Genomic DNA, 15,869 nt, shown 5'->3' on the forward strand with positions numbered 1-15,869 from the left:
TCAGTTCCCAGCAGAGCACCCGCTACAGCTCCAGCACCGGCTGGAAGACACCTGTGTGGCCCTGCATGGCGCCAAAGGGGACCGCAGCTCTGTCTGTGGCCCGCTGCTGACCGAAAGGAGCCCTGAGGAGTGTTCCACTTCGGCCCCAGCAGGCGACCAGCAGTCAGGACAGAGCAGCGGTGGGCCGGGGAGGGTGGGGGCAGCCCGGTCCTGTGAGCCACAGCCTCTGACTTGCTCTGTTCGCCGCACACAGAGACAGTGACGTTGTGTGCACAGCGCATCAGGGAACGCGGAAGAGGCTGGTTGCAGCCTGGGGAGACCAGCCCAGGAGCTTGGCCCCTCCCGGCCCCACCTGGCCCCCCGGGATCCCTGGGGCACCAGAGCGGGGCCAGGCCTGGGCCGGACCTTCCCAGCCCGGGAGCGTGCCAGTGGGACGCAGGAGGGTGGGCCATGTCCCTGCCGAGGCGCCTATCCCTCCTGCCGTAGAGCTTCCTCCTGCAGGTAGAGACAGGCCCTGCTCAGAGAGGTCGTGGGCACCCCTCCCCCTGGACACGCCCTCCTCGCTGGACGGGCGAGGGGGCTGAAGGGTGTCGCCACAGGTATTAGGTCACCCACCTGCTTGTCAGCTGTAAGAAACCAGGAGAAATCCAGAGCGGGGGACAGCTTAACCTTCCACAGTGGGTCAAGCTTGTCCCGTTCAGTCCAGATGTTCCCGGACGGGGACTCTCCCCCGGGGTGACTCCGTGACCAGGCCCCCCCTCCACGGGGCCCTGCCATCTTCGGCCTGGGGCTCCCCAGGCTGCCCCGGGGAGGGTCTCTCGCCTACCAAGTCTGTTTCAGAAGGGGGCCTCTTTCAGCTCATTTTGCCACCTCTTGTTTTGTTTGTTTTTAGTAGCTTGACTGAGGTACCAATCGCATCCCATACGATTCACCCATTTAAAGTGTGCGATTCAGTGGTTTCTAGTATCTTCACGAGCTATGCAACCACCACCGTGGTCCATTTTAGACCATTTTCATCACCTCAAAAGGAAACCCTGTACCCTTTAGTCACCACCCCCTATCTCCCATCCCACCCCCTGCCCTGAGCAACCGCTAAACCACTTTCTGTCTCTATAGATTTCCCTGCTCTGGACATTTCCTGTCAGTGGAACCATATAGTATGTGATGCAACAAATACATTTTTTAAAACTCTGGTACAGACAAACAGAGCCCGTCTCCCACTGGATCGGCCCTGGTGGCATCTGACCCAGATCCATATCCAACCTACTGATCAGTTTCATTTCTAACTTCACATAATCCGTATAAAACGTACTCAGTTCATGGACCAGAAGAAAGTGTTAAAGAAACATAAACTGTAGAGAAAAAACATCTCTCAGATGGATTTTGGGAGTCAGTAGAATATAGCAATGACAGTGGAGCTCTGCAACGACCCTGGAGGTGTGGCGACAGGCAGCCCTGGCTAATGGCTGGCGGGTCTCCGCCCGGTGCCGTGTCCGGTGGCCTGGAGGGGGCTGTGCGGAGACCTTGGGCCTTGTCCCGTGCCCTGTGGTCTTGCGGTCTATTGGGGATGTGACAGAGGGATTGTGGCCTTGAGTCACCGAGGCCAGGGGAGAGGAGACTCGGGAAGGTCAGTCCAGAAGGACACATCATTCTCAGCTCGTCTGTTCCCCCGGGATCCCCCAGCCCCATCCAGGGGGGCTGGCTGTGGCCTCTGCCATCTCAACAGAGGGTGGGGATGCAGGCAGCTGGGCTGGAGACAGATGTGGGGTCTGGCGGCACCGGGCAGGAAACAGCTGGTGCTTCCTCATTCTGGGGGCTGCTGGCCCGGTTTGCCTGGAAGTACCAGACCCGCCACGGGGCTCAGAGCATGGACTTTGGAACCAGGCAGCCTCAGCTGTGGTCCCAGCCCCACCACTGCCCGGGCGAGTTGCTAAAATGCACTCTGCCTCAGTTTCCCCATCAACCCAGAAGGGATGATAGTATGGATGTTGAGAGCATTCGGTGACGCACACCTTGTAAAGTACTGGTGCTGGCCCAGAGGCAGCCGAACGGCAACGCGAGCTGCCGTTGGATTTCTTATTACAGCCAGTGTTTCCGCCCCTCCAGCCAGGGCACCAGCCGGGGCTGCGTCAAGGTTGCACTGATGCTTGTGAGTAAACTGGGCTCTAGCGCGCCCACCTTACCCCCGGCCTCTCCCATAGGGCGCAGGGCTTACGGGGTGTCCCGCGGCTGTCGCCTGAGGCCCAGGCTGCCGTGGTCACCTAAGAGGCCCCCGGTAAATGTTCTGGCGATGAATGAATGAATGAGCGCGGGCGTGGGCCGTGCAGTCTCCTCCCGGAGTCCCGCTCTGCGGCCCAGCTCTGCACTCAGGAGCCATGTTGGGGAGCCCACCCTCCAGCACCCAGGCTGGGAGACCCCTCCACGGGAGAAGCCCACCTGGCCCCGACCTGACAGCCTTCACCTGGCCGTCAGCCTCCAAGCCTCCTCCCTGCCCTCCCCCGACCCCTCTGGAGCACTCCCGATTCCACCTTCATAGCCAAAGAGCCACAGGGATGGGTTCAGCCTCAGCTCTACTTTTTCTCAGGTCACTTCTCCCTCCCAAGTGCTGACCGTGGCTCCCTCTCTCCCCCCCGCAGCCGGACTGCCACCTGCACCTGCACCTGCGCTGGGCAGACAACCCCTACGTGTCAGGCACTGTGCACACCAAGGACACTGCCCCCGGCCTCATCATGGGCGCAGGTAAGAGGCTGCCATCGTGGCCAGGAGCCATCACTGCCTGCACGACGCTCTAATTTCAAGGGTAGAACTTAATGGTCATGGGCCTGGGGCCATGGTGTATCCACTGGGGGCAGTGCCACAGTACCTCCAGGAAGCCAGATCACCTGGCACATCACCCTGAGGGGTGATTGCGTAGCCCAGAGTGGGCACCTGATATGTGTTGACTAAATGAAAGGTGGATGGATGATGGATGGAAGGATGGATGGATGGATGGATGGGTGGATGGATGGGTGGAAGGATGGATGGATGGAAGGATGGATGGATGGGTGGATGGATGGATGGATGGATGGATGGAAGGATGGATGGATGGATGGATGGATAGATGGATGGAAGGGAGGATGGGTGAAAGGAAAGTTGGATAGTTGAAAGAATGGATAGATGGTCCAATGGAAGAATGGATAACAAAGTGGTGAATGAATACATGGATGGATGGATGGATGGATGGATGGATGGATGGATGGATGGAAGGATGGATGGATGGGTGGACGGATGGACGGGTGGATGGATGGATGGATGGATGGATGGATGGATGGATGGATAGATGGATGGGTGGGAGGATGGGTGAAAGGAAAGTTGGATAGTTGAAAGAATGGATAGTCAGATGGTCCAATGGAAGAATGGATAACAAAATGGTGAATGAATACCTAGAAGGATGGATGGATGGGTGGATGGATAGATGGACAGGAGGACAATTTGCATCATGGTTGACTTTTATTGGTCCCTAAAGAAGGTTCTAGTTTAGGGGGAGAGAGAGACACATATACAACTAACATAAGGGGAAAAAAAAAGAAGTATACATTGTGATTGCGTCTGTCTACCCCACTAAACTAGAACCTTCTTCAGGGATCACTAAATGCATGCCGATCTAATAAAACTCTAAAATAAGGTTTATGTGAGTTAAAAAAATCATTCCAAATAAAATCACATGTTTTACAAGTCCATTGCCAGGTAGCGGCTGGTGTCTGGTTTCCCTTTTACCCACCAGCATGGGGATAGCCTTGCCAGCTCTCAGCAGCTAAGTCCGGGGAAGGGTCCCTGACGCCATGGAGACAAAGGCGGGGAGGGCGGGACCATGTCCATCGTGTCCACAGTTGCTACGGTGGCCCTTTCTCCCCAGCCAGGCCCTGAACTCTTCTAATCACCATGACAACCCTGAGAGGTCAGTACCCCTACTTTATGGAGCCCAAGGAGAGGGAAGACTGGCCCACAACTTGCAAGGTGCCATCAGGAAGCTGGAGACCCACCCCAGGCTCCTCAGGGAGGGGAAGCCCCAGCCCCGGGAGGGGCTGCTATGCCCCTTGAACCCGCAGAAGGCAAGGCTCTGGGGCGGGCCCATCAGGCCCGCCACTCATCCGGGCCGTGGACCGGCCAGGCTGAGGCTCTGCACAGCCAGGGTGCAGACGGGGCAAGTGGCATTGGGGGAGACAGTGTCTCTGCCCATTACACAGCGGGGACCACCAAGGCCTGGGCCGGGGCTCACAGCTCCCGGAACCAGGGGCTCCCTCCCTCTGTCTCCTCCAGCACCATCTGCAACCCGGAGGACTTGCGCCCCAGACCCTGAGCTGGACGACACATCCGCCCCTTCAGCAGACGTATCCCAGCACTGAGGCCCGGGCCTGGCTGGGTGCGAGAGAGTGAATGAGTGGATGAATGAATGAGTGTATGAATAAATGAGTGGCCAGGCTGAGATGGCAGGAATGGCCCTCCAGGCAGAGGCGGGAACGTGTTTTTCAGAACGACCGAATCAGAGCCCACGAAGGGGCCGGGAGGTGAGATCCCCTGTCCGCTCTGTGGGTGTCTGATGGCGGGAGACCCTGGCTATCGGAGGGGCGTCTCACGTTATCCTGGAGAGGGGGGCTTGCCAGTAGGGGAGCCAGCGACACAACCAGACAGGGAAGACTGCAAGTAAAACCTTTCATCTTCCGAGCGTCCTTTTGTTCACCTACGTCCCGGGGGTCTTAGTCAATGACTGCGATTGGGGCGGGGTCTGCCCGCTTCAGTGATGGACGTGCGTCCATCACTGAAAACTCACACATCAGCCTCGATTTCAGTGCAGCTCATGGGGCTCCAGGTCCCATGCAGGGACGGGCTGGGTCACCTATGTCAGCCACCCCCTGTCTTGTGGACTCTGTTCCCTGGACCTGAAGGCGATGGTGTGGTTTTTTTTTTAACATCTTTATTGGAGTATAATTGCTTTATAATTCTGTCTTGGGCCTTTCCGAGTTTTTGTTCTGGGGCTCTACACCTCCCTGAGCCTCAGTTTCTTCATCTGTGAAATGAGGATAATCATCTCAGACTTGGGGGCACTGAAAGGTCTGATGCAGGTGGAAGGCCCTCCCTGCCCCCCTGCCCTGCACCCGTCCTGGGCCACCACGCAGCACACGCTGCTTCCGGCTCCTCGTCCGGACGTGAATCCTCAGGACCACACAGAGCACAGGCTGCAAACGCTTCTTGGACGGTGGCTCTGACAGTCACATGACTGAGAAAACTTTGAGGGGCCGCGACGGGGAGCTCGGAGCACCCCCGCCCGCCCTGTGCCGGGAAGACCCCCGGGGCTCCCAGGAGGAGCCCTGCCTCCCAGCCCTCCTGCAGAGTCCCTTCCTCTGTGACTCAGCCAGTCGGGGACCCATCAATCCCGTCAGTCGATCTCATCAATCCCAGATGAGAGGCCGAGGGGATGTGAGCAGGTCAAGAGCTGACCTGCCTCCCATCAGCCAGGCGGGGGTCACCCGGGCCCTCTGGAACTGGGGACTTGACAGCAACCGGAGGACCAGAGGGGAGGTCCCCTTGCTCCTGTTCCAGCTGCATCTCAGTGGCCGCAGGGCTTGCTCTGCCACGTTGGGGGCCACGGTGAGGGGTCAGGCCACCTTCCCCCTCTGCCAGCTGTGGGCTGGGGTGGATCTTGTGCTGTCGCTTTGCTCTGTTCTGGCCCTGAGGCCTGAGCCACTCTGCAACCTGAAGATCGAGGAAGCAGGGAGAGGAAATGCACATTCAGTGAGCTCTTACTGTATACCAGGCCCTGAGAGCACAGAAGCGGGGTGGAGGGGTCGGGGTGTTGGGGGAGGAGGCCCAAGGAGACCCCAGAACAGCCCAGAGGGGACCTAGCAGAGACGCCTTTCTTAGTCTCATCCCCCAGGCCTCAGTTTCCCCTCCGTAAAGTGAGGGCACCAGCCCCCGTGTTCCTGCAGAGCCTCCCACTCTGGTGGCCTGTGGATGCGTTCTGTGAATTTCCCCTGAATTTTCCCCGGCGCCTGTTAGGTGACTGGCAGCCTGACAGCCTTGGTAGATGGAACAAGGAAAACAGATTGCGTCACTTAAAAGACAGACATCGCACCCCTGAAATCACGGACTGCAAATTTGCCAGGGAAGTTGAGCTGATGCCGCATCCTTTGCTGCGCGGCTTCTATATTTGACACACGGGCCTGGCGTCTCTGCCGGCATCTGGAAGGATGGGGAGATAAAGGGCTCCCCTTCCGTCCTCTGCCCACCCCCAGCTGTTGCGTTCGTTCACTCATCTCCCTCTTTTCATTCAGCAGCCTTTCCTCAGCACCTTTTGGTGGCCAGGCAGGTGGAAGGGAACCCAGCTCAGCACCTGGCCCTCTGCCCCACCTCCCCTGACCGACCTCCCCTCCCACCGCCATGCTGTCGCCAAGGCCGGTCCCTCTGCGTGGCGCACCTGCCCCTTTCCCTTGGCCAGTGGCATTTGTCTTTTGAGGCACAGTGCAGAGGTCACTTCTGCAGGAATCTCTCCTCGATTCCCCTCCTGCACGGGTCCATTAGCTTTCCCTCCTCTGCGTTCACAGTTCCGTGGGCTCGCAGGCTTCTGGCTCTGGGCACAGTTGCAGGCACCCTTCTTCCCCGGCTAGGTTGAGAGCTCCCTGGGCGCAGGCGCACGGTCACTCAGCTTGGATTCCCCACAGCTCGGCACGAGGCTGGGCAGAGAGCAGGCACTCAGCAAACGCTGATGAATAAGTGCAGCAGTGGGTGAGTGGGTGAGTGGGTGGAATTGATGAAAAAGAGACAGATGTGTGGATGGAGGGATGGTGGCTGGATGGATGGGTGATCAATTAATGACGGATGGATGGATAGATGGACAGATGATAAATTAATGAAGGATGGATGGATAGATGGACGGATGATAAATTAATGAAGGATGGATGGATAGATGGACGGATGATAAACTAATGACAGATGGATGGATAGATGGACGGATGATAAACTAATGACAGATGGATGGATAGATGGACGGATGATAAACTAATGACAGATGGATAGATGGACAGATGATAAACTAATGAAGGATGGATGGAGGGATGGATGGATGGATGGATGATCAATTAGTGACAGATGGATGGATGGACAGATGATAAATTAATGAAGGATGGATGGAGGGATGGTGGATGGATGATCAATTAATGACAGATGGATGGATGGACAGATGATAAATTAATGACAGATGGATGGATAGATGGACAGATGATAAACTAATGAAGGATGGAGGGACGGATGGATGGATGGATGATCAATTAATGACAGATGGATGGATAGATGGACAGATGATAAACTAATGAAGGATGGATGGAGGGATGGATGGATGGATGGATGGATGATCAATTAATGATGGATGGATAGATGGGCAGATGATAAATTAATGACGGATGGATGGACAGATGATAAATTAATGAAGGATGGATGGAGGGATGGTGGATGGATGGATGGATGGATGATCAATTAATGACAGATGGATGGATGGACAGATGATTAATGACAGATGGATGGATAGATGGACAGATGATAAACTAATGAAGGATGGATGGAGGGATGGATGGATGGATGGATGATCAATTAGTGACAGATGGATGGATGGACAGATGATAAATTAATGAAGGATGGATGGAGGGATGGTGGATGGATGATAAGTTAATGACAGATGGATGGATAGATGGACAGATGATAAATTAATGAAGGATGGATGGAGGGATGGTGGATGGATAAATTAATGACGGATGAATAGATGGACAGATGATAAATTAATGACAGATGGATGGATAGATCGACAGATGATAAACTAATGAAGGATGGATGGAGGGATGGATGGATGGATGGATGATCAATTAGTGACAGATGGATGGATGGACAGATGATAAATTAATGAAGGATGATGGAAGGAAGGATGGATGGATGGATGGTCAATTACTGACGGATGGATAGATGGACAGATGATAAATTAATGAAGGATGGATGGAGGGATGGTGGATGGATAAATTAATGATGGATGAATAGATGGACAGATGATAAATTCATGACAGATGGATGGATAGATGGACAGATGATAAACTAATGAAGGATGGATGGAGGGATGGATGGATGGATGATTAATTAATCAATTAATGACGGATGGATAGATGGACAGATGATAAATTAATGAAGGATGGATGGAGGGATGGATGGATGGATGATCAATTAATGACGGATGGATAGATGGACAGATGATAAATTAATGAAGGATGGATGGATGGATGGATGGATGGAAGATTTGGTGGTTGGTTGGACCTCAAAAAAAAAGGCAGGCACACAGACCCTCTGCCACTCTACTTGAACTCACTTTGCCTCATCTATTTGAGGATAATCCATCTCCTCTGGGATTTTCCAGTGACATCTAAACTTGGCTCTGGAAGAGAGACTCCTGACAGCACCACATGAATAAGTCTCCAAAGTGCAAGTGGTGCACAAGTTGCCCAGGTCAGGGGCTCCAGGAGAGAATCCAGAACGGCTTCAGTGTCCTCATAACAGGTCCCCTTCATCCTGGACGCTCAGGCCCCTGGTCCTTGCCATCATCATGTGGTCACAGCAGAAGCCTGCCCAATCTGACCCATCAGAAAATCCCATTGTCCAAGACCCTTCCCAGGAGGCTGTTGAGGGCCATCCAGCCCAGCTCAGAGACCACTGAGATTGTCCCGCAGCCGCGTCTTCTAGGTGGCCATCGTTCTTTCTGTAGGGGTCCACTTAGGCTCAGTTTCCTATCTGTAAGCTGGAGTCACCTTGGATGCTAAGTGGGGATTCTTCCCCCTCTAGCAGCAGCCCCAGGATTAAGTCCCAGCCCCTCAGAGTGGCCTTAAGGCTGGTGACCCACCTGCCAGGCTGGTATGGGTTCAAGTGAACCAGGACCAAGGAGGAGCCTCCTGGCTGCCCAGCTGGTCTGGTGCCCACCTCGCCATCCTCCCAAACATGCCCTCGACAGATATTTAATGAACACCTACTTTGTGCTTACCCCGCCTCTCACCTGGACTGCCCCAGACTGCCCTGGACCTGCCTCTGGCCTCCCCTGCACCCGGCCCCCAGGGGGCCTCCAGATGCAAGCCCAGCCATGTCTTGCCCCAGCTTAAAGCCCGTCAGGGGCTGCCGTGTCCGCACACTGCCCGCCTGGCCAGCGTCCTCTCTAGCCTGTCCCCGACCACCACTCCATGCCTTTTATTCTTGAATCTCACTCGTCACCGTGGGTCCCCCTGAAGCCGCCAAGCTCTGCCTGCACCTGGGCTCAGCCGGAGCTGCCTGAGGCTGGCTTTCTCTGGGCAAAGTTAATCTTTCACTGCTCAGACTAGGACCCGTAGTGGTGACAGCAGGCCCATCATTATACAAGGAGGGCAGAGAGGGGCATCCGCCGGGTGGCTTTGGTGCTGCGAGGTGTAGATCCAGAGCACCTCAAACACCAACCTTGTCTGGGGATCTGGCTGCACTCAGACCTTGGTAAGGGGAGAGCGGCCGATCCTGAGAGCAACCCCGCCACTTTGCTTCTGGACCAGGTAACCTGGGCTCCCAGCTGGTGGAGTATAAAGAAGAAATGTACATCACGTCAGACTGTGGGCACACCTGGAGGCAGGTAAGGTGGCAGGGAGGGGCCTGGAGCCCACCGCGCTCACTCACTCCGCCGAGGCTCCTGGGAGAGCCTGTTCTCTCATCCCCTCCCTCCCAGAGGAGTTCCGAGACGCGCTTCTTCATCTTCGCCGGCCTGAGGGGCTGCACACAGCTCCCTTTAGCAGATGTGACACCACCATCTGTGAAAAGAGAGCCCAGGCCAGGCTGCCCACGCCGCTGCTGTTCTTTCAGCAGCCGCTGATGGAGAATTCCAGATCTGACGCATCTTCCCACGGTCAGACAGGTTACCGTGAACATCGAAGCGATGGAGATCAATGCCAGGGACGGGCTGGAGGTGCTTTCCGGCAGGAAGCCACACGGGGACTCAGAAGCTTGGCTGAGCCCAAAGGCCAGGAAGTGGGGGCCCCGAGGACAACCCCCCGGGTTCCTGGCAGGGGCAGCTGCTGGGTGGATGGCACAGACTTGGGAGAGAAAGAGAAGATGGGCAAGAGCAGGTTTTGGGGGGCCTCGGCGAGTCTGGGTTGGGCCTCCCGGGACGCATCCATGGGAGGATGGTTTGACGCTCAGTGTCGCCCGAGAAAAGAAAAAGCAGGAAAGGGAGAAGAAACAGGAGAAAGCAGGTATGCAGGGAACGGCCCCCAGCACTGGGGGTCACAGCGTGAGGACCCCTCCCTGCTGTGTCCACATGCGGCTCAAATTCTCAGACTAGGGGGGCAGGATGCTGCCGGCCAGTGGGCGTCACGCAGAGCAGGGCGTCAGCGAAGGCTGACGGTCCAGCGCCCTGTGCGGTCAGGCAGCCCAGGAGCCGAACCCAAGCGCTCCGCCCCAGGAGAGGCCCCGTCTCCCTCTACCCTTGCTATTTCTTTCCAGCAAAAAAAAAAAAAACACCTCTTCTGGTCTGCCAGCTTCATGGAGTGACAGTTTCTACTTTAACTGCTTAAGAAAATGCACTAAATTTTCGTGTGCATCTCCTCTTTCGGTGGATGTAAGAAGCTCTGTTTTCAGGTCAATTTTTTGCACCCCTGAGTATCCCACTTAGAGCCCCCTGCCCAGGTACCACTCTGGACAAATATGTTAACCCCCAAAGTGTGAAGCTCACCTGCCCTGGGTTTAAAGCCCTGGCATTTTTTAATAATATGCAAGAAACAAGGAATTTTGAAAAGGGCAAAAGAGATTTATTGTGTTATAATATTCCTATTTCACTAAAACTAGTGAAACATGTCTAAACTTTCTTAAAGGTCACCACCTGTCCACTTATTAGAGAAACCGCCCCCCTGCTCCCGGCTTGTTAGACTTAATAGACCAGGTGAAACAGAAGAGAAAGGTATTCACGGTGGCCACTTTTGTCAAGCAATTTGCTTAGACTTCAAACTTGGGAACTTGCCAGAATTAAATGGGAGGATGTCTGTTCAAGACTGAGCTGAGGCGCCCGTTTCTTCCCCAGTGATGGGGGAGGGGCGGGGGAACGGGCGGCTCGGGTGCCTGGCAGAGGAGCGGGGGGTGCCCATGTGTGCGTGTGCGTGTCAGAGGGAGGGCGTTTACTGGGGTGGGGCAGTAGGCAGAGGCCAGGGTGGGACAAAGGCACGAAGGCCAGACGACCAGGTGAGCTCAGGCCGGTTTGTCAAGGATGCGATGAGCTGTCTCTACAGGAAAACTCTTAGAATGTGAATTACAAATAACACTGTGCTTGGTGCTTAAGGGATGTATCATTTTATTTTATTTATTATGTTTTGGGGGGGGGATGTATCATTTTAAAAACATGACTTCCCTGGAATGATAAAAAATATAGCCAGAACACATTTAAGGAGCCCCCTCTAGAACTCAGGGTGTGGGAGAGAAAGGATTGGGGGACCTCTGCCTAGGCGATGGTCAAGGCGCAGAAGACCATAGCAACGGATGTACAAAGACCCTGTGATCCAGTGGTGGGTGTTGGAGCCCCTTTGTTCCTGAGTCCCAAGCTAATGAGAGTGGAATTGCCCGTGGGGGTCCCCTGGGATGGCTGGGAGACACCCCATCTCCTCAGTGGATGGACAGGACAAACGCCCCCCTGCCTGTCCTTGCGGGAGGAGGGTGCAAAGGCTGCGGGGTCTGAGCACGAGTGAGGGCTGTGCACACGTTCGGGGCGGCGCCCCGGAGGTAAATCCTGCTCTGGAGCAAATCCAAGGACCCACTTCCGGCTCACCTTTCACTATCCCACCCCTGCGGATCTCCCCAGGAAAGGATGCAGGTTAGGCCCCCAGTGGAGTGGGAAGGGGGGCTCCCACCGGGCGGGTGGGCAGAGACGGATGTGCTTGCGGCGTGCAACGTGCCTCGAGGACCACGTCACGGGGCCCAGCGTGGTTTCGGCCACCTGCCTGGCAGCCCGGAGGTCCCAGGAGGGAGCCTAGCTTCTCCTGGAATAAGCCCCAGGACAGAGAGCTCACTATGTCCTGGAGGAGAAGACTGTCTGCTTGCTGCATCTCCCCCTCCCCGCTCAGCGCCCCTCCCCCAGGAAGCTTCTAAAAGGGGAACCCGTTCTCCTCACTCCCCAAGCAAACCTCGGGTGTCCCCCACCATCTTCGGGAGGGAGGAAGTCCCGACCGTCGGCTGACCCACGAGCCCTGCTGCCCGGCCCATCCACGGGCCGCTCCATCCGCCTGCAGTTCCAGCCCCGGCAAGCAGCTCGTGCCCCGTGGCCACACTGCTCTCTTTAACCTCCTGTGCACACGCTGTTTCCCCGCCCGTAATGCCCTTGCCCCGCCCAGTGCGCTGTGACCCCTTCCCTGGGGTGCCCGCTGGCTCAGGTCTCGAGTTTAACTGGAACACATCATTCATGCCCAGAAGACTGGCTGGGACCCCTGTACTGTGGCAGAACCTGGGCTGAGCACCGGGCAGAGAGGGTGGGTTCGATGGGCTGCTCGGTTGTTGGCATCCGAGTGGGCGAGCCACTGGGTGGAGGTGGTCTGTCTCCTTGCGGGGGCGGTGTTTCCCTGGGCTGTGAATTTCTGGGGCCTTAAACTTTCATTTCTACCTCTGGATCCCAGGACCCAGACAGAGGACCTGGAACACTGGGTTTGTTTGACGGGTGGAGAGATGGGGAGAGGAATTGTGAAAAGTTCTTCCCCCAGTACCTGAATCCGCATGACACCTCCCTCATCCAGGAGATGCTGTCTTGGTTAATGTAGCCTCAGGCAGCACACTTATCCACAGTACCACCCAGAGCACCTCCCAGAGCTTAGGACACCCAGGCCCAGGGACTCCTCTGACCCCTGCAGGCGCGGCCGTGGAATCTGGTGGGAGGGAGATACAGGGGTGGATCTGGGCAGGACCCAAGCTAGTGCTCTGGGCCCTCACTCGCACCCTGCGACCTCATCACTCACAAGACACAGCTCCTCCTCCTGCTGAGCATGTCCTGCTCATGGCGACGGGAGCTCCTGGCGGAAGTGGCAGGCGGTCGAGTCAGAGACCTGGGGTCTACCCTAGCTCTGCCAGTTACTAGCTATGTGGCTGCAGGCAAGTCACTGTGTGTCTCTGAGCCTCTGGTCTCTCTTTGGAAAATGGGGAGATGACCTCTGAGTGTGGCTGCTATTAAACAAGGCTCTGTACGCGCAGCAGAGGCCCCCGTGCCAGTCACCCAGTTCTCCCCTCCCCCGCATCAGACATGTTTAAGGGCATAGTTCACAGGTATCCAGGTCTCTTCCACCATTCTTCGTAAGGGACCTCTCCTCTTTAGTCAAGCCAGAAGGGTTTCCTAGAGAATTCCTGTGAGCAGCGGGAAAGCCAGCAAGATGATGAGAAGGTGGAAATATCTGGGGAAGAGCTTTGCAGGCAGGGAACAGCATGTGCAAAGGGCCTGAGACGTGTTCAGGGAAAGGAGGCCAGGGTGACTGGTATACGGGAGGTGGGAGAGAGTGGGCAAGGGCCTCTCATACAGAGCCCCAATGTCCAGGGAAGGGTTCGGATGTGATTCTAAGGGCCATGGGGGCCATTGGAAGGTTCTGGTGGGGTTGGGGGTGTGGGGGAAATGGGATGTCAGGGCTGAGGGCTTGGCCTGGAGGCACCACCAGCTCTGCTGAAGTTCCTGTTCCTAAGAGGTGAGGCCTCTGCTCCGGGTCCTCCCCGAGTGCCTCCCTCTGGCTCTGGAAAAACAGACATTCAAACAAAGGAAGACTCAACATAGAAGATCAGGGGGAAGATGCTAGTTAATAATCGTGTGGGTGTGTGTGGTTTTTGTTTTAAATGATTTCCCCGTTCCTGCTTGCTCATTGCTCTAGAACAGGGTCCCCGGGGTGTCTCCCCCTGAGTTTCCCTGCACCCCTGCTACAGAACCCACAGGCCCTGAGACGGTCAGACAGGGTGGGAGGTGAATGGGGCCCTGGCCCACTGCAGGTGGTCGTGATGGGGCCACTTCCTGTAGGCGAGGTACAGGGTCGCAGGGGACGTGGAAGAGGACATTGGTGCCCTTCTCTGTGTGGAGTCAAGACACAGGCTGGCCGTCTAGGTATCTGTGTTCATGGAAGATCTAGAGGGGGACGCCCGGTGTCCTGGCAGGACTAAAGAGCCACACCCGGCTCTGCCACCCACCAGCTCTGAGGCCTTGGCTTGGCCGCCACAGCTCCAAGCGCCAGCTTGCTCATCTGTAAAATGGGACCCCATCCCAGGGCTGTTTGCATACAAGTGAGGCCCCCAGAGGTATTTCCTCCTGCAAGAGCCCTGTCCAGGCCCCTCGACCTTTTGTCCCCTGAGGACTTGGTGGAGATCCACTCGTTCACTCATTCATTCATTCATCCCCCCCACACTTCCTGAGCACAGGCACCCCCAGCTGTGAGCTGAGGCATGTGCTGGGCCACAGAAAGGATTCAGAGGCAGGACCGGCCTTTGAGGAGCTCCCTGGCTGGAGGAAACAATGACAAATTAGTGCAGTAAGTGCTGGGGCAGGGGGCCCAGAGGTGCTCCCCACCCAACCTGGCATCAGGGAGGGCTTCCTGAAGGAGGTGGCACATGGACTATCTTACTGTCAAATAGAAGGTTGCTTTTACTGGTGACGCTTATCCTAACTGCTTTTCTAAATTCCACTATTTCTCATCCTCACGTGTCGGCCTTTTTGATGCATGAGTTTTTCCTTTGGGCAGGACCACCTGCAGGGGTTATTTGCATTTTTCTCTCTTTTCAATGGTGTAGAAATCGCCATCTGCATCCATTCATCCCACACGTACTGAGTCTGGGTGGTTGGGGAGCACGGGGATGGCCTGGGGACACCGGGAGCCCTCAGAGCAGCCCCGCCTCAGGGAACCGGACTCCGCTGCTGCCCCCCAGGCAGCGTGTCGGCAGTTCTGCCCCCCTGGAGAGCGACCCCAGACCCTGAACAACCTCCGACCCTCCTCAGGGTCCCGCCCTCAGACCCCCGCCTGCTGTCTTCTGCAGGTATTTGAGGAGGAGCATCACATCCTCTACCTGGACCACGGCGGCGTGATCGTGGCCATCAAGGACACCTCCATCCCCTTGAAAATCCTCAAGTAAGGCCACCGGGACCCAGCACTGGGTGCGGGGTGGTAGGGGTTCTTTCTCCCCACCTGGGAACCCCTCAGAACAGTCCCCGGTCCCCTCATCCAACAGCTGCTTCTGGCCAGGCCTGGAGAGGTGAGGAAATGGGGAATGATGACCCAGCATGGTCGGGTGGGCCAGAGGGAAGCCTGGGGCTGTGAGGAGGCCCCCACTCACCCCATCCTGGGGGAGCAGGGAGGGCTTCTCAGAGGAGGTGACTTTTATGCATGGACAGGAATTAGCTCAGTGGAGGAGGTGGGGTCAGAGAAGGAAGCCAGCAGTGTGTGCCCGGGTGAGAGTGGGGTTGGCATCAGCTTCAGACAGGTGAAGGTTTATTGTGGGAAAGTGAGGGCAGATATGAACTCTGGACTTGGAAGACAGAGCTGGGGGAGCTGCCAGGAAGCCAATATCACTTTAGTCTGAAAAAGATCTTTCTGCACTGCAGCTGGCTATACTGATATGCTTCACTGAGAGACAGTAAGCTCCCATCAGTGACCCGGCAAACCCTGGGCTGGGCTCGGGCATTGGGTGGGGCTGACCTGGATGTTTCCAAGGCCCGGATAACTGCAGTTCAAGGGGTACAAAGCAGCTTGGGACCCAGACCACACACCCAGGACTCCTTGACTGTGGTGTCACCAAGCAGATGTGGAAGCCATCTGCTGGTGGTGGGTGGCTGCTGTGACCTCCCAGGA

At 56.2% G+C, this 15,869-nt stretch overlaps 1 protein-coding gene across 1 annotated transcript in view; it reads left to right on the top strand.

Moving 5' to 3' along the window:
* The window catches only part of SORCS2 (sortilin related VPS10 domain containing receptor 2), a 97,177-nt gene that overhangs the window by 47,757 nt on the left and 33,551 nt on the right, over positions 1-15,869 (top strand). The window contains exons 9-11 of the mRNA XM_028492572.1: positions 2,637-2,739; positions 9,582-9,658; positions 15,058-15,149. Of these exons, the coding sequence (XP_028348373.1) occupies positions 2,637-2,739; positions 9,582-9,658; positions 15,058-15,149 (272 nt within the window). The remainder of the gene's footprint in view (positions 1-2,636; positions 2,740-9,581; positions 9,659-15,057; positions 15,150-15,869) is intronic.

The sequence above is a fragment of the Physeter macrocephalus genome, chromosome 7, assembly GCF_002837175.3.
Source record: "Physeter macrocephalus isolate SW-GA chromosome 7, ASM283717v5, whole genome shotgun sequence".
NCBI lineage: Eukaryota > Metazoa > Chordata > Mammalia > Artiodactyla > Physeteridae > Physeter > Physeter macrocephalus.